The sequence below is a fragment of the Odocoileus virginianus genome, unplaced genomic scaffold (assembly GCF_023699985.2).
Source record: "Odocoileus virginianus isolate 20LAN1187 ecotype Illinois unplaced genomic scaffold, Ovbor_1.2 Unplaced_Contig_18, whole genome shotgun sequence".
Classification (NCBI taxonomy): Eukaryota; Metazoa; Chordata; class Mammalia; order Artiodactyla; family Cervidae; genus Odocoileus; species Odocoileus virginianus.
This window is the reverse complement of record NW_027224335.1, coordinates 1,645,959-1,667,608: the sequence shown is the minus strand read 5'-3', so window position 1 is coordinate 1,667,608 and position 21,650 is coordinate 1,645,959. Positions and strand designations below refer to the sequence as shown.

Sequence of the window (21,650 nt, the reverse complement as noted above, 5' to 3'; positions counted from 1 at the left end):
GTAGGGGATGGGGGTGAGGGAAAATGATTTTCCAGTTCTCATTTCCTTACCATACATCTTTCAAATGCAGCTTTAAAGGGGAGATAATAATGATGAGGAAAATAATAACAGTAGCAACTGACATCTTCTGGTAGCATACTATGAGTTAAAAATTGTGCTAAAGGATTTATGAACATTATCTTGTTTAATTCTCCCAATAGCTTCATGATGGTAGGTATTATTATCTCCTTTTTATAGTTGGGGGAAACTGCTCAGTCAAAACAGCTAGTGTGTGGTAGATCTGGGATATGAACTAAAGTCTGATTACCTTAGAAACCATAAGCCTGCACCTCTAATTGCTTAGGAGGTAATCTCAGACACAAAAATTGTCAAGCAGGCCCTTTCTGAGTGACTGCTTTTAGAGATCTTTCCCCTTCTCTATGCAGTTTTCTGGCATTGCATATAAAACCAGACTCTCTGTTCCAGCTCTCCAACCTGGTAAAATTTTCTTTCTCCTTTCAAATCTGCCAGTCTCCTTTACCACTAATGTTCATCAATTCCAAATTTTCTTATCTCTCTCAGTGGAACAGATGGGACTAGGGTTATGTACTAACTAGAATTTTAGCAGGCCATTCATAAGAGGAATGATGAATGTCTCATCTTCTCTCTAGAGACATGGTAATAGATGAACTGACTCCAGAGCCTGTACTTTGTCTAGTATATCTTGGAAGAAGCAAGAGATAATTTTGCTATACTAAAAGTGTGGGCCTTAGCTCAGCAGTATTGGTTTCACTTAAAATCTTGTTAGAAATGCAGAAACCCAGACTTTCTAAATTTTAAATATCCTCAAGTATCTTTCAAATATGTATGTTAAAGTTTGAGAAGGACTCCTCTATACAGAATGGTATTGTGGTTTTGATTGAATTGCAAAGGGGCAGAATCTTGTTGGTATTCATCTATAGTCATAGGTGTATTCCTGCCTATATTTCATATTCTGCTAGACACCTCAATATCCACCCTGACACTTGAATATCATGTGTGTTCATTTCCCAAGGATAACTGACCTTGTCTGGGAAAAGATACTTTGCTCTGCCTCTATCTGATACCAGCTAAAAATAATTAGTTAGAACTGTGAAGAAATTACTTATGTTAAGTTATAATTTGTTTTTAGATATTGCATATAGTTTTTCCTAAGTTATAATTTTGAACTACAAGAAGAGTTTATCTGTTAATATTTCTTTCTTACTGCCAGGAAAAGTTTATACTTAAAAAATATATGACCAGGCAGACTGATATCAACAGTAACATGAGGGCCATTCTTGTGGACTGGTTGGTGGAGGTGCAGGTAAGCCTGACAACTGCTGCCTTAAGGGGCTGCTATTCTCTTTATTGATTATTCACTCAGCATTGCCAGGTCTCAAACACAGTAAAAATTTACTCGGTCTCCAGTGCTGAATAAGCCAGGATTCCTGCCCTCAGAAAGCTTATGACCTAGAGGGCAAGATAAGACTTGGCAGGTAGAGAAGAATAATGCAAAGTAGAATATACTAAGTAATATAAGAATGCTGTTAATAAGACACTGTGAGAACCCAGTGGAAGGAGAGAGATTTCTAGAAATGGTAATCATGCTATGGTAGTTCAGTCATTTTCAAAATCTTGTAGAAGTATATGTAATGATTGGATAAGGGTCAGTAACAAAGTCTTTCAAGCTTTGGATGGGATGAGTAAATAGGAAGGACAGTATAGCCCCAAACAGGGCAGATGGCTGTTTGTTCAGAATTAGCTGTTGAGGGAATATTGTTGTGAATACTTAATTATTACTTTACACTAATGAAGGTGTATAGTACCTGGATGTTGTAGGTGTCAGTGAATATTTGTTGAATGAATAGAATTGAAGGGGTTTCTCTGGAGTTTGCAAGGAAATAAAAGGCATAGTCTGTGCTCAGCAGAAGAAAAGGTAATATTGTTAAATATCCTTTAAATACCAGAGTAATGGTTCAGGCTCACTTTGGAGTGACAAACCAGGGAAATGTGGTAGACATGGTATATTTGAACATCAGCAAAGCATGAAAATGTCATTCTATGGAAATGATGAAAAATAGTAAATTAGATAAAATAGAATCTGAACAAATCTTAAATAAGTAAAATTGATCACAAATATTGCTGATCATTACCAAACAAGAAACAGATTTCTAGTAGACTGTCAGTGGACTTTGTTTTGATCAATATTTTTTATAAATGATATAGATGAGAACAGAGATCATCTCATCAAATTCACAGATGACATGAAACTAGGAGTAGTTATTTGTTGTTGTTTAGTTGCTGAGTCATGTCTGACTCTTTACAGATACCAGCTGGAATGAAGAACTGAATTTTTTAAAAAAAGTTTTTGTTATTTTTATTGCACAAAAATTCACATTTATTATAGCCAAGTAAGAAATTATAATTACTTATGATCCCACAACCTACAGAGTGTTAATATTCATGTGTGTTTATTATCCCCCCATTTTTAAAATGCTACACAGATCACAGAGTCAGATGCCCAGGTCCTGTCTGAGACTTATCATATATTTTTTAAGTTCCATAAGCCATGCTAATGTTACCTTTGGTAGAGAATCACAGTTGTAGAAAATGTGTTCCTATATATATTATTTTTTGTAACTTTAATTTTTATATCTTAAAATAATTAGTAAAATTGACTTTTGGTATACAGTTCTATGAAATTTTAACATTTTGAAATAATAGATTCACAAAAAGTTACCAAAAAAATTAGTAGGTAGAGAGGTCTTGTGTACCCTTCACCTGGTTTCTCTCAGTGGTAACATTTTGCATAACTGCCATATAATATCACAGTCAAGGTCCAGAGGTGTTGTTTATATTTTACCAGTTTACATGCTCTTATTTGTGTGTGTGTTTAGCCTATATAATTTTATCACGCATGTAAGTTTCATAAGCACCATACCACAGTTAAGATACAAAATTGTTCCATCACCAGAATGATCCCTTGTTTTACTCTTTTATAGCCACAACCATCTCCCTCCCCTCACCTTCCTGTCCCTGGAAACTTCTAATTTGCTTTCCATTTCAGTAATTTTGTGATTTCAGGAATGTTATATAAATGGAATCATATACTGTGTAACCTTTTGGGATTGACTTATCACTTAGCATAATTCCTTTGAGATCTATACAAGTTGTGTGTATCAACAGTTCATTCCTTTTCATTGCTGAGTAGTAGTCCATGGTATGGATGTTCCAAGGTTTGTTTAAACCTTCCCCCATTGAAGGACATTTTGAGTTGTTTCCAGTTTCTGAGATTGTGAGAAGAATGTCTATAAACATTAATGCACAGGGTTTTATGTCAATATGTTTTCATTTCCAACATAAACACCCAGGAGTGGGATTTCTGGGTCATATGATAAGTGTATGTTTAATTTAATGAGAAAGTGCTACGGGGTGACTATCATTTTGCATTCTTAACTGCAGTATATGAGAGTTCTAGCTGCTCTGCATCCTTGTTAGCACTTAGTATTGCTCATTTTTAAACTTTGGCCATATAGATGTATAGAGGAATCTCACCATAGTTCTAATTTGTGTTTCCTCAAGGGCTAATAATGTTGAACATACTTACCTGTTTGTATGAAGTCGTCTTTGATGAAATGTCTATATATTTTGCCCAGTTTTAAATTGGATAGTTTATTTTCTTTGTGTCAACTTATGAGAGTTCCTTATATGTTCTGGTTACAAATCCTTTGTTGGATGTGTAATTTACAAATATATCCCACCATTTTTTTTATTATTATCTGTGTCTTTCATAGAGCAAAAGTTTTTAATTTTTATAAAGTTCAATTTTTCTATGTTATCTATGCTTAGTCGCTCAGTCATGTCTAACTCTTTGCAACCCTATGGACTGTAGCCCGCCAGGCTCCTCTGTCCATGGGGATTCTCCAGTCAAGAATACTGGAGTGGGTTGCCATGCCCTCCTCCAGGGGATCTTTCCAACCTAGGGATTGAACCCAAGTCTCCCACATTGTGGGCGGATTCTTTACCATGTGAGCCACCAGGGAAGCCTTGTGCTTTTTGTGTCATGTTTAAGAACTCTGCTTAAACCTAGGTCATGAAATTTTCTCCTATATTTTGCATGAATGTTTTAAAGCTTTAACATTAAATCTATAATCCATTTTGAGTTGAATTTCTATAAGGTATAAAGGTTTTGAAGTCAGTTCATTGTCTTGCATATGGTTGTTAACTGTTCTAACACCTTTTGTGGAAAAATATACTTCTCCACTGAATTGCTTTTGGACCTTTGCCAAAAAACAATTTGCCTTATTTGTGCGGGCCTATTTCTGTATTTATTTCTACATTCTGTTTCATTGATCTGTGTGTCTTTCTCTTTGCCAACATCACAGTCTTTATTTCTGTAGTTTTATAATATTAAAACTAGGTAATGTGATTTTTCCAACTCTAGACTGTCTTTTTTTTTTTTCAAAATTGTTTTAACCCTACTTAGTTTTGGAATATCATTCTTATATATTTCTGGATTACATTTGCTAATATTTTGTTGAGGATTATTGCATCTCTGTTTATGATGGATGTTGGTCTGTAGTGTTTTTTTCTGTTTTTTGGTACTGACTTCTGGTTTTGGTATGAGAATGATACTGGTTTTATGAAATGATTTGGAAAGTATTTTATTTTCTTGAAGACATGTGTAGAATTGATGTTTTATTCTTTCAATGTTTAGTAGGATTCACAAGTAAAACCATCTGGCCCTGAAGGTTTTTCTTTTCTCTGAAGAATTTTATCTAAGAATATAATTTCTTTAATAGTTATGTGATTATTCAAGTTATTATATCAGATGACTTTTGGAAGTTTGTGATTTTCAAGGAATTGGTCCTTTCATTTAAGTTGTTGAATTTATGTTCATAGCATTTGCTGATTATTTAGTTGTTCATCCTTGATATTTAGTAATTTGTGTCTTGTCTCTCTTTATCAATCTTGCTCAGAGTTTATCATTTTTATTGATCTTTTCAAAGAACCAGATTTTGGTTTCATTTGTTTTCTCTATTTTTCTATTATCAGTTTGACTGATATCTGCTTTAATTTTAACAGTTTCCTTTCTCTTGCTTTGGATTTAATTTGCTCTTCTTTTCCTAGTTTGAGGTAGAAGAGTAGATTATTGATTTCAGACTTCTTTTCTTCTTTAAAAATATTTATTTATTTATTTAATTTTTGGTAGTGCTGTGTCTTTGATGTTGCACAGACTTTCTCTAGTTGCAGTGAGCAGGGGCTACTCTCTAGTTGTGGTGCATTGGTTTTTCATTGTGGGGGTTTCTTTTGTTGTGGAGCACAAGCTCTAGGGCAAGTGGATTCAGTAGTTGTGACACACTGGTTTACTTGCCCCGTGGCATGTGGGATATTACCAGACCATGGATCAAACCCATGCCCCCCGCATTGGCAGGCCAATTCTTAACCACTGGACCACCAGGATGTCCTAGGACTTTTCTTCTTTTCTAATATAAGCACCTAATTGCTATAATTTCTCCTTAAGTACCACTTTTAACTGCTTGAACTATTTAGAAGTTTGTTTAATCTCTAAGTGTTTGGAGATTTCACTATTATTTTTCTGGTATCAATTTGTAGTTTAATTCCACTGTGATCAAAGAAAACAGTTTGTATGATTTTTAATTATTTTAAAAAAATTTAAGGTTTATTGTTCAGGATATGGTCTGTCTTGGTGAATGTTACATGTGCACTTGAGAAGAATGTATATCCTGCTGTATTGAATGGAGTGAGTGTTCTATAAAATGTCAGTTAGATTCAGTTGGTTCATGTTGTTAATTTCCTTATTATTTTTGCTGATTTTCCATGAACTAATTCTGTTACTGAGAGAAGAGTATTGAAGTTTTCAACTATGATTATGAATTTGTCTATTTCTCTTTTCAGTTTTGTCACTTTTTTTCTTTGTGTATTTTGAAAATCTGTTGTTTGGAGCATATGAGCATATATTCTTAGGATTGTCATGACCTCTTCATAGTTCTTTATGACTTGCTTTTTTTTTCCTCATGTAACAATGCTCATGTAATTGCAAATATCTTTCTAGTTAAATTGACATTTCTACATCAGTTTTGTCAACTATGTAGTATTCTGTTTTCCCATCTAAGTACTAACCAGGCCCAACCCTGCTCAGCTTCCAAGTTCAGATGAGATTGGGTGCATTCAGGGTGGTATGGCCTTAGACTGTAGTATTCTATTCTTCAACTGGAATTATTTACTCAGCCTCCTATTAATGGACATATAGGTTATTTCCAATAACCCTGTAGTGAACATGCATATATTTGCATTGGTCATAAATGTACTTTTGTTTTTCTGGAATAAATTACTAGGAATAGAAGTATTAGACCAACACAATGCATATTTAAATTTTTGTGGGTGTAGGAAACTGTTTTGGGGGGCTCTCAATAAATATTTATTGCTTTAAAAAATTGAATTTACCCAATTGTGTATAGACAACTATGCTTCTGAAGTGTCTTGCCCAATTGTACTTTTCAGTTCAGTAAGTTCAGTCACTCAGTTGTGTCCTACTCTTTGTGACCCCATGGACTGCAGCACGCCAGGCCTCCCTGTCCATCACCAACTCCTGGAGTTTACTCAAACTCATGTCCATTGAGTCGGTGATGCCATCCAACTATCTTATCCTCTGTCATCCCTTCTCCTCCTGCCTTCAATTTTTCCCAGCATCAGGGTCTTTTCAAATGAGTCAGTTCTTTGCATCAGGTGGACAAAGTATTGGAGTTTCAGCTTCAGCATCAGTCCTTCCAATGAATATTCAGGACTGATTTCCTTTAGGATGGACTGGTTGGATCTCCTTGCAGTCCAAGGGACTCTCAAGAGTCTTCTCCAGCACCACAGTTCAAAAGCATCAATTCTTTGGTGCTCAGCTTTCTTTATGGTCCAACTCTCACATCCATACATGACTACTGGAAAAACCATAGCTTTGACTAGACAGACCTTTGTTGGTAAAGTAATGTCTCTGCTTTTTAATATGCTGTCTAGGTTGGTCATAGCTTTTCTTCCAAGGAGCAAGAGTCTTTTAATTTCATGGCTGCAGTCACCATCTGCAGTGATTTTGGAGCCCCCCAAAATAAAGTCAGCCACTGTTTTCACTGTCTCCCCATCTATTTCCCATGAAGTGATGGGACCAGATGCCATGATCTTAGTTTCTTTCTGAATGTTGAGTTTCAAGTCAACTTTTTCACTCTCCTCTTTCACTTTCATCAAGAGGCTCTTTAGTTCTTCACTTTCTGCCATAAGTGTGGTGTCATCTGCATATCTGAGGTTATTGATATTTCTCCCGGCAATCTTGATTCCAGCTTGTGCTTCTTCCAGCCCAGTGTTTCTCATGATATACTCTGCATATAAATTAAATAAGCAGGGTGACAATATACAGCCTTGATGTACTCCTTTCCTGATTTGGAACCAGTCTGTTGTTCCATGTCCAGTTCTAACTGTTGCTTCCTGACCTGCATACAGATTTCTCAGGAGGCAGGTAAGGTGGTCTGGTATTCCCATCTCTTTCAGAATTTTCCACAGTTTGTTGTGATCCACACAGTCAAAGGCTTTGGTGTAGTCAATAAAGCAGAAGTAGATGTTTTTCTAGAACTCTCTTGCTTTTTTGATGATCCAGTGGATGTTGGCAATTTGATCTCTGGTTCCTCTGCCTTATTCTAAATCTAGCTTGAACATCTGGAAGTTCACAGTTCACACGTACTGTTGAAGCCTGGCTTGGAGAATTTTGAGCATTACTTTGCTAGTGTGTGAGATGAGTGCAATTGTGCACTGAAAGTTTGAGCATTCTTTGGTATTGCCTGTCTTTGGGATTGGAATGAAAACTGACCTTTTCCAGTCCTGTGGCCACTGCTGAGTTTTCCAAATTTGCTGGCATATTGAGTACAGCACTTTCACAGCATCATCTTTTAGGATTTGAAATAGCTCAACTGGAATTCCATCACCTCCACTAGCTTTGTTCATAGTGATGCTTCCTAAGGCCCACTTGACTTCACATTCCAGGATGTCTGGCTCTAGGTGAGTGATCACACCATTGTGATTATCTGAAGATCTTTTTTGTATAGTTCTTCTGTGTATTCTTTCCACCTCTTCTTAATATCTTCACTTCTGTTGGGTCCATACCATTTCTGTCCTTTATTGAGCCCATCTTTGATGGCAAGAGTGAACATCAGCGAACTAAAGTGGATTGGAGTGGGTGAGTTTAACTCAGATGACCAAAATTAGAAGAAATGGAATAGCCACCATAGTCAACAAAAGAGGCCAAAATGCAATCTTAAAAATGACAGAATGATCTCTGTTTTCAAGGCAAACCATTCAATATCACAGTAATCCAAGTCTATGCCCCGACCAGTAATGCTGAAGAAGCTGAAGTTGAATGGTTCTATGAAGACCTACAAGATCTTCTAGAACTAACACCCAAAAAAGATGTCCTTTTCATTATAGGGGACTGGAATGCAAAAGTAGGAAGTCAAGAAATACCTAGAGTAACAGGCAAATATTCCCTTGGAGTGCAGAATGAAGCAGGGCAAAGGCTAATAGAGTTTTGCCAAGAGAACGCACTGGTTATAGCAAACACCCTCTTCCAACAACATAAGAGAAGACTCTACACATGGACATCACCAGATGGTCAATACCGAAATCAGATTGATTATATCCTTTGCAGCCAAAGATGGAGAAACTCTATACAGTCAGCAAAAACAAGACCAGGAGCTGACTGTGGCTCAGATCATGGACTCCTTATTGCCAAATTCAGACTTAAGTTGAAGAAAGTAGGGAAAACCATTCAGGTATGACCTAAATCAAATCCCTTACGATTATACAGTGGAAGTGAGAAATAGATTCAAGGGATTAGATCTGATAGACAGAGTGCCTGAAGAACTATGGATGGAGGTTCATGACATTGTACAGGAGGCAGGGATCAAGACCATCCCAAGAAAAAGAAATGCAAAAAGGCAAAATGATTGTCTGAGGAGGCCTTACAAATAGCTATGAAAAGAAGAGAAGTGAAAGGCAAAGGAGAAAAGGAAAGATATACCTATTTGAATGCAGAGTTCCAAAGAATAGCAAGGAGAGATAAGAAAGCCTTCCTCAGTGATCAATGCAGTTGTACTTTTACCAGTACTCAATAAAAGTGATTATTTTCTCATAATCTTAGCAACATCAGATGTTATATTTTTTAATTCTGATAAGTGACATTTGGAAGGACTGATGTTGAAGCTGAAACTCCAATACTTTGGCCACCTGATGTGAAGAGCTGACTCATTTGAAAAGACCCTGATGCTGGGAAAGATTGAGGGCAGGAGGAGAAGGGGACAACAGAGGATGAGATGGTTGGATGGCATCACCGACTCAATGGACATGGGTTTGGGTGAACTCCGGGAGTTGGTGATGGACAGGGAGGCCTGGCGTGCTGCGGTTCATGGGGTTGCAAAGAGTCGGACATGACTGAGTGACTGAACTGAACTAAGTGACATTTTTAATGTATTATTTCAGTATGATGTATAGGAGCATTGACATTTTAAGTAGTCAGGTCTATCAATTATTACCTTTATGATTTTAAGATTTGATTCTCGTAGAAAAGCCTTCTTCAGTCATAATTATATAAGTATTTCTCTGAATTTTTCTAGAACATTTATAGTTTCATGTTCACATTTAAATCTTTATCTGAATTTTATTTTGGTTTTGGTGTCAGCCTTTATACACCATTCTCCAAGCCAGTTCTTCTTATTCTAATACCATTTATTGTTTTTCATTAGCTACTGGTTTGAAATGACATCTTTAAATACATACACTTGGCTTTGTTAATGGTCTTTTCAATCTATTCTTTGGTATGTTTATCTATTCTAACACCAGTGGTATGCCATTTTTATTATTATAGTTTTTTTTTAATACATATATTACCTCTTTACTAATCTTTTACAAAGTATTCATGGTTGTTCTTACACATTAATTGTTCCAGGTGAGATGTAGAAAAATTTTGTCAGGTTCTCAAAAATAGCCTGTTGGGATTAATTCAAGGAGAATTAAAAAATAAAAAAGGAGAATTCACAGATTTTACAATATTGAGTTTTCCAAGCCAGTTATGTTGTATCTATCTTGTTATCAGGTCTTCTTTTACAATATTAAGTTTTAAAAGATTCTCTTCATATCGGTCTCACTGACTTAAAAATGTTTTTCTTGGGTATTGAGGAATTTTTAAATGTTATGGGTGTTATATTTAAAATATTTTATTTTATTCATTTATTTTTGGCTGTGCTGGCTCTTCATTGCTGCTTGAGGGTTTTCTCTAGTTGTGGTAAGCAGGGGCTAGTCTCTAGTTGCAGTGCATCGACTTCTCATTGTGGTTCGTTCTCTTGTTGTGGAGCATGGGCTCTAGAGTGTGCAGGCTTCAGTAGTTGCAGCTTGTGGGCTCAGTAGTTGCAGCTCTCAGGCTCTGGAGTCCAGGCTCAGTAGTTGTGGTACATGGGCTTAGTTGCCACATAGCATGTGGAATCTTTCTGGACCAGGGATTGAACCCATGTGCCCCCTGCATTAGCAGGTGGCTTCTTAACCATTGGATCACCAGGGAATTCCTATCCTTTTTTCCTTAATTTAAAAATTTATTGCTAGCATATTAAGAAAGAAATTAATTTTTTCTATATTTTGTGTTCATCTACTCTGCTGAACTTAGTCATGGTTTATTTAATTTACTCTTGGATTTGATGTACTTATACTTCATTTAGAATTTTGCTTCTATAATCACACATACATGCATGCTAAATCGCTTCAGTCATGTCCAACTCTATGCAACCCTATGGACTGCAACCTGCCAGGCTCCTCTGTCCATGGGATTCTCCAGGCAAGAATAACTGGAGTGGGTTGCCATGCTCTCTTCCAGGGGATCTTCCTGATCCAAGGATCAAACCCACGTCTCTTATGCCCCCTGCATTGGCAGGGGGGTTCTTTACCACTAGCACCACCTAGAGATTCCTTTATAAGTTTTTGGTGTAAAGGATGCTATTTGTATTCAGTTTTGGTACCAGGATCACTCTAGCTTATTAATTAATAAGGGAAATTAATTAATTAGGGAAATTTTCCTACAGTATTAAATTTAACACAGGAGTTACATTTTCCTTGAAGAACTTGCTCATGAACTCATTGAGGTGTGATGCTATTTGTGTGTTTCATTCTTTGGTAACTTTTTCTAATAACATTGATGGTTATTGGCCTCCTAAGGTTTCATTTTTTAACTGGAGGAAAATTGCTTTACAATGTTATGTTGGTTTCTGCCATACAACAATGCAAATCAGTCATAATTATACATATATCACCTCCCTCTTAAGCCTCTCTCCCCTCCCCCATCCCACCCCTCTAGGTCATCACAGAGCACCAGGCTGAGCTCCCTGTGTTATATAACAACTTCTTACTAGCTATCTATTTTATCCATGGTAGTATATATATGTCTATGTTACTTTTTCCATTTGTCACACACTCTCTTTCCCCCACTGTATCCACAAGTCCATTCTCTACATCTGTGTCTCCATTCCTTCCCTGCAAATAGGTTCATCAATACCATTTTTCTAGATTCCATATATGTGCGTTAATATACAATATTTGTTTTTCTGACTTACTTCAGTCTGTGTAACAGGCTCTAGGTTCATCTACCTCACTACAACTGACTCAAATTCTTTTTTTTAATGTTGAATAATACTCCATTGTATACATGTACCACATCTTCTTTATTCATTCATTCGTCAGCGGACATCTAGGTTGCTTCCATGTCCAGGAATACTGCTGCAGTTGTAAATACTGCTGCAGTTGTAAATAGTGCTGCAATGAACATTGGGGTACATGTGTCTTTTAGAATTGTGGCTTTCTCAGGGTATATGCCCAGTAGTGGGATTGCTGGGTCATATGGTAGATTTATTCCTAGTTTTTTAAGGAATCTCCATACTGTTCTCCATAATGGCTGTATCAATTTACATTCCCACCAATAGTGCAAGAGCATTCCGTTTTCACCATACTCTCTCCAGCATTTATTGTTTGTAGTTTTTTTTTTTTTTTTAATTTTGGCCATTCTGACTGGTGTGAAGTGATACCTCATTGTAGTTTTGATCTGCATTTCTCTAATAGTAATTTTGAGCATCTTTTCATGTGTTTATTGACCATCTGTATGTCTTCTTTGGAGAAATGTCTGTTTAGGTCTTCTGCCCATTTTTTGATTGGGCTGTTTGTTTTTCTGATATTGAGCTGTATGAGCTGCTTATATATTTTGGAGATTAATCCTTTGTCAGTTGTTTCATTTGCAATTATTTTCTCCCATTCTGAAGGTTGTCTTTTAATCTTGTTTATTGTTTCCTTTGCTGTGCAAAAACTTTTAAGTTTAATTAAGTCCCATTTGTTTATTTTTGTTTTTATTTCCATTACTCTAGGAGGTGGGTCAAAGAGGATCTTGCTGTGATGTATGTCAAAGAGTGTACTGCTATATTTTCCTCTAAGAGCTTTATAGTTTCTGGCCTTACATTTAAGTCTTTAATCCATTTTGAGTTTATTTTTGTGTATGATGTTAGGAAGTGTTCTAATTTCATTCTTTTATGCATAGCTGTCCAGTTTTCCCAGCACCACTTATTGAAGAAGCTGTCTTTTCTCCATTGTATATTCTTGCCTCCTTTGTCAAAGATAAGATTAAAGCCCATAAGTGTGTGGGTTTATTTCTGGGCTTTCTATCTTGTTCATTGGTGTATATTTCTGTTTTTGTTCCAGTACCATACTGTCTTGATGACTGTAGCTTCATAGTATAGTCTGAAGTCAGGAAGCCTGATTTCCTCCAGCTCTGTTTTTCTTTCTCAAGATTGTTTTGGTTATTCAGGGTCTTTTGTGTTTCCATACAAATTGTGAAATTTTTTGTTCTAGTTCTGTGAAAAATACCATTGGTAGTTTGATAGGGATTGCATTGAATCTGTAGGTTGCTTTGAGTGGTATAGTCATTTTCACAATATTGATTCTTCCAATCCAAGAACATGTTATATCTCTCTGTTTGTGTCATCTTCTGCTTTCTTTCATTAGTGTCTTATAGTTTTCTGAGATACAGGTCTTTTGTCTCTTTAGGTAGGTTTATTCTTAGGTATTTTATTCTTCTTGTTGCAATGGTGAATGGGATTGTTTCCTTAATTTCTCTTTCTGATTTTTCATTGTTAGCATATAGGAATGCAAGGGATTTCTGTGTATTAATTTTATATCCTGTGACTTTACTATATTTATTGATTAGCTTTAATAATTTTCTGGTGGCATCTTTAGGGTTTTCTATGTATAGTATCATGTCATCTGCAAATAGTGAGAGTTTTACTTCTTTTCCAAACTGGATTCCTTTTATTTCTTTTTCTTCTCTGATTGCTGTGGCTAGGACTTCCAAAACTATGTTGAATAATAGTGATGAGAGTGGGCACCCTTGTCTTGTTCCTGATCTTAGAGGAAATGCTTTCAGTTTTTCACCATTGAAAATAATGTTTGCTGTGGATTTGTCATATATGGCCTTTATTATGTTGAGATATTTTCCTTCTATGCTTACTTTCTGGAGAGTTTTATCATAAATGGGTGTTGAATTTTATATAAAGCTTTCCCTGCATCTATTGAGATGATCATATGGTTTTTATCTTTCAGTTTGTTAATATGGTGTATCACATTGATTGAATTTGCATATATTGAAAAATCCTTGCATCCCTGGGATAAATCCCACTTGATCATGATGTATGATCCTTTTAATGTGTTGTTGGATTCTGTTTGCTAGAATTTTGTTGAGGATTTTTGCATCTATGTTCATCAGTGATATTGACCTGTAATTTTCTTTTTCAGTGATATCTTTGTTTTGTCTTGGTATCGGGGTGATGGTGGGCTTGTAGAATGAGTTTGGAAGTTTTCCTTCCTCTGCAATTTTCTGGAAGATTTGAGAAGGATAGATGTTAGCTCTTCTCTAAACTTTTGGTAGTATTTGTCTGTGAAGCTTTTGTTTATTGGAAGATTTTTGATTAGTTTCAATGTCTGTACTTGTGATTGGTCTCTTCGTGTTGTCTACTTTTTATGAATCATTTTGGAAGATTATACTTTTCTAAGAATTTGTCCATTTCTTCTAGGTTGTCCATTTTATTGGCATATAGTTGCTCATAGTAGTCTCTTATGATCCTTTGTATTTCTGCATTGTCTGTTGTAACTTCTCCTTTTTCATTTCTAATTTGAGTCTTCTCCCTTTTTTCCTTGATGAGTCTGGCTAATGGTTTGTCAGTTTTGTTTATTTTTTCAACCAGCTTTTTGATCTTTGCTGTTGTTTCCTTTGTTTCTTTTTATTTCTACTCTGATCTTTATGATGTCTTTCCTTCTACTAATTTTGGGTTTCTAGTTGCTTTAAATTTAAGGTTAGGTTGTTTATTTAATGTTTTTCATGTTTCTTGAGGTAGGCTTGTATTGCTATAAACTTCCCTTATAAAGAGAAAAGAGAAAAGAGAAAAAAGACAAAAAAGGATAAAAACAGGAATCAAAAAGGAGAGAACAATCAAGCTAATAGACAAACCCATAAGTGAAAAAGAATATTAAAAATTAGACTAGCAAAAATACAAAATCAAAAACATGGAAAAAGTGCAAAATAAAGAGTACTGCAAAAATAGGAAAAAATAAAATAAGTATTTAAATATAAACTGTTTTTAAAAAGGAAGAAGATAAAAATAATTAAAGGAATACTAAAGAACAACATTAGAAGAATACAAGAAAAGAAGAATGTGCTCTAATTCCGCCATTGTCCTCTCCACATAGTGAACACCAGCCAGTCTATGTACTGAGGAAGTCCTCCAATATTTCTAGGAAGGTCTCTGGACCTGCTGTGGGGTCAGCTCAGACTCAGATCTGGCCTTACTCCAGCTTGTACTTGCTCCCAAAGTCCACAATTGCCTACAAATTCCACATACTCAGGCTAATTGTGTGCATGTAATCCGCTGCAGCTGCAGGAGTTTATTCCCTCCCTCCTCTTTTCTCACACAGCCCCTGGTCCTCCACTTTGATTTTAGACCTGCCTCTGCTTATAGGCCACCCTGTTGTGTCTGTTCCCCGCCCAAACTAGTGGGGGCAAAGGTAGCAGCTTAAAGGGTCCACTTGCTCAGTTGGGCTGTGGAGAGGGAGGGTTATGGAGGCCACAGTTGGGGTGTTCGGGGAGTGTTTGCTGGGACTCAGGCCTGCAGGAAGTTGCTAAAGTCTGAGGTGGGTCATGTGCTCTCCCACGGGAATTAGCCTTGCGTTGTATGTCCCTTGGCAGAGCCAGGCTGTTTAGGCTCCCAGGAAGGTGTGGGCAGTAACCTTTGCCTGTTTATGGCTTGGTCGCAGCTACTACCTCCGTGGTCAGGACTGCAGTGGTGGCATTTAGTCCCTGTCTCAGGCACTGCCCCTGGCTTTGAGGCTTTGGCAGTGGCCAGTCAGCTTGCATTCTCCCTCTGGGACTGTAAACTGCAGTAGCATCTAGTTCCACTTCTGGGACTCTTGCTGGCTTGGCATACTTTGGTGGCAGCCAAGCATATCTTCCTCTGGGGTCAGGCAGCTCACAGCCCTTGCTTATCCCACCTCTGGCATTCTCGCAGGTGGGTTCCTGGGATCTGTGAGCTTGGGGAGTTAGGGGTTCTTGCGGCAACAAACTCTTGCCTCTCTGGGAGGCCCAGGCTTTTTCCTGGACTCCCTCATCTGTGTTGTACTAGCCCTTCAGAGTATCTGCACAGCAGTCAACCCCAGTTCTCTCCCTGGAGCCTGAGCCCTGAAGCCTGAGCCTCAGCATCCAGCCCCCCTCTTGCCACAGTGGGTGTGCAAGTTCTTCTTGGCTGGGAAGTGCTGGCTGGCAACATCTCTGTGGTGAATTCTCTCTGTTTTGCCTTCCGAGCACCTATTGCTGCATTCCCCTTGAGGGTCTGAAGCTCTCCCCATCCCCACCCGTGCTGGGGTGTCCAAATGTGCAGAAACTTTTCCTCCTTCATGGCTCCCTCCCTGGGTGCAGGTCCCTGTTCCAAACTCCTTTGTCTCTTTTTATCTTTATCTTTTGCCCTACCTCATTCTGAGGAGATTGGCTTGCCTTTTTGGAAGTCTGGGGTCTTCTGCCAGTGTTCAGAAGGTGTTCCGTATGAGTTGTTTCATGTGCACATGTATTTTTAATACATTTGTGGGGAGGAAGGTGATCTCCCCATCTTCCTCCTCTGCCATCTTGAAAGTTGCACACCTAATGTCTTATTACTCTTCTTGAGTCATTTTTGTAGTTTATATTTCCTTAAAAATCATTGATTTCATGGATATTTTCACAGATATTACTGTAGATTGCACATGGTATTCTTTTACAATCCTTTGTAATTATTTCTTTTCTCATTCAAAATGTGTGTGATGTGTTATCTCTCTCCCATGTATTTGCATGCCTTTTCCTCAGTTTTCCTCAAAAAAGATTGATTCAGTCCTCTGGTCAAAGAACCAGCTCATGGATAAATATATGTCTTTCTTTTTAATGAAATTCATTACCATCTGCTTTCATCTTTTTATTTTATTCTTATTTTATTAAATTTTATTTGCTGTTTTTCCCTGGCATCTTAAAATGAGTGCTTAGTCTATTTAATTTTTTTCTAACTTCATAATAAAAGCCCCAAAACTATATATTTTTTTTCTAAGTAAAGTTCTGACTGTATCCTACCAGTTTTGAAAGATAGTATTGTAGCTCTCTTGTTTTTTCTCAGTAATTTTGCAATTGTTATTTTCCCTTTGAGCCAGGCTTTTTTCTTTAAGAATGATGCTTATGATTTTTTCAAATGCATTGCTTGTCTTTAGTTTGTTTGGTTTATCCTTTTATTGTCAATTTCTAGATGTATTATATTGTGTATTGAGAATGTGACCTGAGTGATAATTTCTGCTTTTTTTTAGTTAATGAGATTTTCTTCATGGCTTCAGATATAACGGGTTTTTGTAAATAGTTCACTGATGTTTGAAGAAAATATGTATTCTCTTTAGGGTACAAGAATCATTATATCAATTAATTTTGGCTTAATAATTATTATATAATTTATATGCTAATTTATTTTTTCTGCTTAACTTATCAAAGTCTAAGAGCAATGTGATAACCACCCATAATCATTGTTTAATTTTTATCCTGGCATTTCTTCACCCCCTCCATCTCACCTTAACCACTCTGTTCGATACAATTTTTTAAGCTACAAAATTAATACATGGTTAAGGTATGTGTGTATTCATATGTTTGTGTGTATGTACAAAAACAACTGTTTTACTCTATCCTTATTTCTCAGAGATAACTATAATTTAGAATGTATCTTTTTTGTCTTAACACTTCTATTAAGTATTTGACTATGATTTCTTTAAAAATGTTGAATTATATGAATAATACATGAATGCATATACATACATGCATATATAAAAATATAGCTTTTTACTGAGTGTGGGTTTTTTGACATCTTTTGTTGCATGAATAGGTCATGTGCCACTTGCTCTTTTCTCTTAATAAGTCTTAATCATCTTCCCATATAAGTATAGACCTACCTCATTCTTTTCCATATGGATATTGTTGTTGCTTACTTAACCTACCCCTTTGGACCTGACCTATTAATTGACTCTCAAGAAAGATAAGATAACCTGCATATTTTTAGTTTATTTCTTCTCCTGTTTTTAGTCAAAGTAATCTAGACTTTTAGATTCAGATTATTATTTAATATATTACCTTCCCTATAATTATTTTTACATGTCTATATGTAGATCTGTTTTCAATTTTATGTGTTATATTGTGGGTCCTTTCACTCTAAAGATTCAGTCTTTCTTTGGCTCAGAGGAAATTTTATTTATTAGTTTTCTCTCATTTTGATTTCCCGTGTGTGTGTGTATGTATCTCTCCAAAATCTGTTCTCCTTGAGTCTCAAGTTTTTATTCATTATCCTCAACTTTCTTTTTACCTCTCAGTTCTGGGAGAATTTCTTAAAGTGGCCTTTGAATCATGGATTTGGTTTTTTTCATAATCTAATATACTGTTCACTGCCTCTGTTGCATTTTATTTATGTAGCTACTTTTTCCGGAGAAGGCAATGGCACCCCACTCCAGTACTCTTGCCTGGAAAATCCCATGGACAGAGGAGCCTTGGTGGGCTGCAGTCCATGAGTGGCTAAGAGTCAGACACGACTGAGTGACTTCACTTTCATTTTTCACTTTCATGCATTGGAGAAGGAAATGGCAACCCACTCCAGTGTTCTTGCCTGGAGAATCCCAGGGATGGGGGAGCCTGGTGGGCTGCCATCTATGGGGTCGCACAGAGTTGGACACGACTGAAGTGACTTAGCAGCAGCAGCAGCAGCAGCACTTTTTCATTAGAAATTAGTCTTTCTTGATCTTGGAGTATTCTCTTTTCATAGACTCAGTGTCCTCTCAGATCTAGTTGAGAGTTTGCTTTTTTAAAAAAATTAATTTATTTAAATTGGAGGCTAATTACTTTACAATATTGTGGTGGTTTTGCCATACATTCACATGAATCAGCCATGGGTGTACATGTGTTCCCCATCCTGAACTCCCTCCCCATCCCATCCCTCAGAGTCATCCCAGTGCGAGACAGCAAGAGACACAGATGTAAAGAACAGACTTTTGGACTCAGTGGGATGATTTGAGAGAATAGCATTGAAACATGTATATTATCATATGTGAAATAGATCACCAGTCCAGGTTCCATGCATGAGACAGGGTGTCAGGGCTGGTGCACTGAGAGTTTACTTTAAAAGGTTTATTCTAGATCTTTGGAGTGAAAAGATTTCAATACATAGACACTTGCTCTGGTTCCTGAAAGCATTTCTCCTTGAAAAATTACTTGCTCTTTTTCATATATCTCATAGATTTTTCTGTTTATTCATCTTCATAGAAGGTGGTCTTTGAGTTTTGGAACTTGGGATGAATTTTATCATATATGCTTCCTAACATATAGGAATACATACACACATATTTGAAACATATATTAAGTTCAACATTAAAAGTAATCTTTGTTTTTTCTATAGTTTTGAGTGATTTATCGCTTCCTTTTGTTTCTTCTTATCCATTTCCCAATATGGAAAATAGTTTTTTTTTTTTTTTGAAGAATTGGAAGGATATGCTAGACAAAGGCAGTCATGAGGGAGAGAACCTTGCTCCTGTGATGAAAAGCTTCTTGTCCTCATTTTGTATAGCTGGTTGGAATTACCCACTCTTCTCTAACTGGCACAAAGTTAGGCTCCTGATTTGAAGCCTGATTCTGAGCAGTCAGAAAAACCGTATCATGTGAAAAATAGAGGAAGTCAAATTATTTGCTCTAGACTGAAGATGTATAGGAAACATAATAATTAAAACAGTAGCTGAGGGGCTGTCACTAGAAGGATTAGACTTGTTCTGTGGAGTCCCAAGTGGTAGAGTTATGTTAGAAGAGTCTCGTCTCACATTCAAGGAAGGAAGAGTGCTGTAACTGACACAGCTGCTAATTTAAATATTTGTTGACTCCACATTTCAACAATTCATTCGGATACTACCTACTTTTTTTGATGTTATCATTTGATAATGATGTACTGCATGAGTGGCCAGGTGCCTGTGAGGTACTGCAAGGAGGCTATGCATCCACTAGCTTTGTTGTTTGCTCACAAAGGCATCCTCAGAGAATTGCTGTTTTTCATTTTTATACTTTTTTTCCTGTAATTATTTGACCTCAATTTCTTGACACTTGGAGGTGATAGTCATTACTCTTCATCTGCATGAACTCTCCCCATCTCTTTCTTGTATGTTCTGTTGGAAAATGTAGTAGGCAGAATAAAATGCCTGCATCCTAATCCTCAGAATCTGAGTATGTTACCTTATATGGCAATGGAAAATTAGACTATGGAATTAAGATTATAATCAGCTGAATTTAAGGTAACGCGGCTATACTAGATTATCCAAGTGGGCCCAATTATAATCACAAGTGTTCTTAAATGTGGAAGAGAGAGGCAGAAAGTGATGCAGTATGAGAAAGACTCCGCTGGCCACTGCTGGCTTTGAAGATGGAAGGGGCCACAAACCAAGGAATATAGGCAGTTTCTAGAAGCCAAAAAAGATTCTCTACTAGAACCTTCCGAATGAACCATAGCCTTAACACTGCACTTTGACATTTTTAGTCCAGCAATCCCAATGGACTTATGACCACCAGATCTGTAAGGTAACGAATCTGTATTGTTTTCAGCCACTAGTGAAAGTTGCTCAGTCATGTCCAACTCTTTGCAACCCCATGGACTGTGAATTCTCTAGGCCAGAATACTGGAGTGGGTAGCCTTTCCCTTCTCCAGGGGATCTTCCCAACCCAGGGATCGAACCAAAGTCTCCTGCATTGCGAGCAGATTCTTTACCAGCTGAGCCACAGGGAAGCCCAAGAATACTGCATTGGTAGACTATCCCTTCTCCAGCAGATCTTCCCAACTCAAGGATCAAACCCAGGTCTCCCTCATTGCAGGCGGATTATTTACCAGCTGAGTGTGGTAATTTATTGCAGGAGCAGTTGGAAACCAATAAAGCCAGATTTCTGAGAACATCCAGGCCATATCCCAGGAACAATAAGAAAAGCTTCATGGTATTTCTGTTATTCAGAAATGTAATATATCTATCGCTGAACCAATGTATTCAGCCATTATCTGGTAATTATTTGCCCATCCAGTTATACATCCATTTCTCCAGTGCTTTTCATGGACCTCTATTTGGTTATCTAGCCTCTGGTCAATAATATTAGGCAATGAAAAAGGAGGCCCAAAGAAGTAAGTAAGCTTACGTTAAGGGTGATTTCTACTCAGTACAAAGAAGAATTTTCTGTTAAAACCAGGTTCTGGTTTCTGTTAAAGCCAGGTTATATTTGGAGATTCTGTGGCAGAAACTGAGTGAGTATTTGGTGGAGATTTTAGAGGGGATTCACACATTGATTAAGGTGTTGGACTGTTACCAAGTCCAAGCTCATTCTGCTTGCTGCACAATACAGTCAATCGGGAGACGAGGTGTTGGGGCAAGAAATAGTGACCTTTATTCAGAAGGCTGGGAAGTCTGAACCATCTTGCCAGGGTCTGGATGCTAGTTTCTTTTATAAAACAAAGAGTAGGTGAGGTGAGAGCTAAAGTAGAAGGCCATAAGTGGGGGAGGTGAGAGGTAAAGTAAAAGGCCATAAGGTGTTGCAAATATTTCCTGGTTTCTGCCAGGGGGGATATGTTAATTTTTTCTTTCTGGCAGTCATTCACAGGTGGGCTGAGTCAGGATGTTTCCTTTGAGTTGAATTTATTTTAGTTTAACATTCAGGCCTGGGATGGGGCAGGATTCCTGCAGATGGGCCATTATGTATACTTTAAGCTATAGGCAACATCTCTTTACACGTTACTAGTTAATCAACTTGTAGAATAAGGAACAGAATACAAAGGTTAAAGTAAAAGAAACAGACCCAAGAACCCAAGGTATTGTGAGGAAGAAGCCTCTGTGAGGATTGTGTAGGACGACCATGAGTGCAAATTGTGCCTACACAGCTTCTAGGCAAGGCAAAAGCAGGCATGGAATCCAGCTAATATCCTTATTTGCTAAGCTGTGCATTCTGACTATGGGGT

The 21,650-nt window shown here is 37.1% G+C and overlaps 1 protein-coding gene across 5 annotated transcripts in view; it reads left to right on the top strand.

Moving 5' to 3' along the window:
* The window catches only part of CCNB3 (cyclin B3), a 58,235-nt gene that overhangs the window by 27,142 nt on the left and 9,443 nt on the right, over positions 1-21,650 (top strand). For 4 of the 5 annotated variants that reach the window (XM_020916828.2, XM_070464142.1, XM_070464141.1 and 1 more), the window contains one exon: positions 1,232-1,324. The exons of the other annotated variant lie outside the window; for it this stretch is intronic. In XM_020916828.2, coding sequence (XP_020772487.2) covers positions 1,232-1,324 — 93 coding nt within the window. The remainder of the gene's footprint in view (positions 1-1,231; positions 1,325-21,650) is intronic. 5 annotated transcript variants of the gene reach the window in all.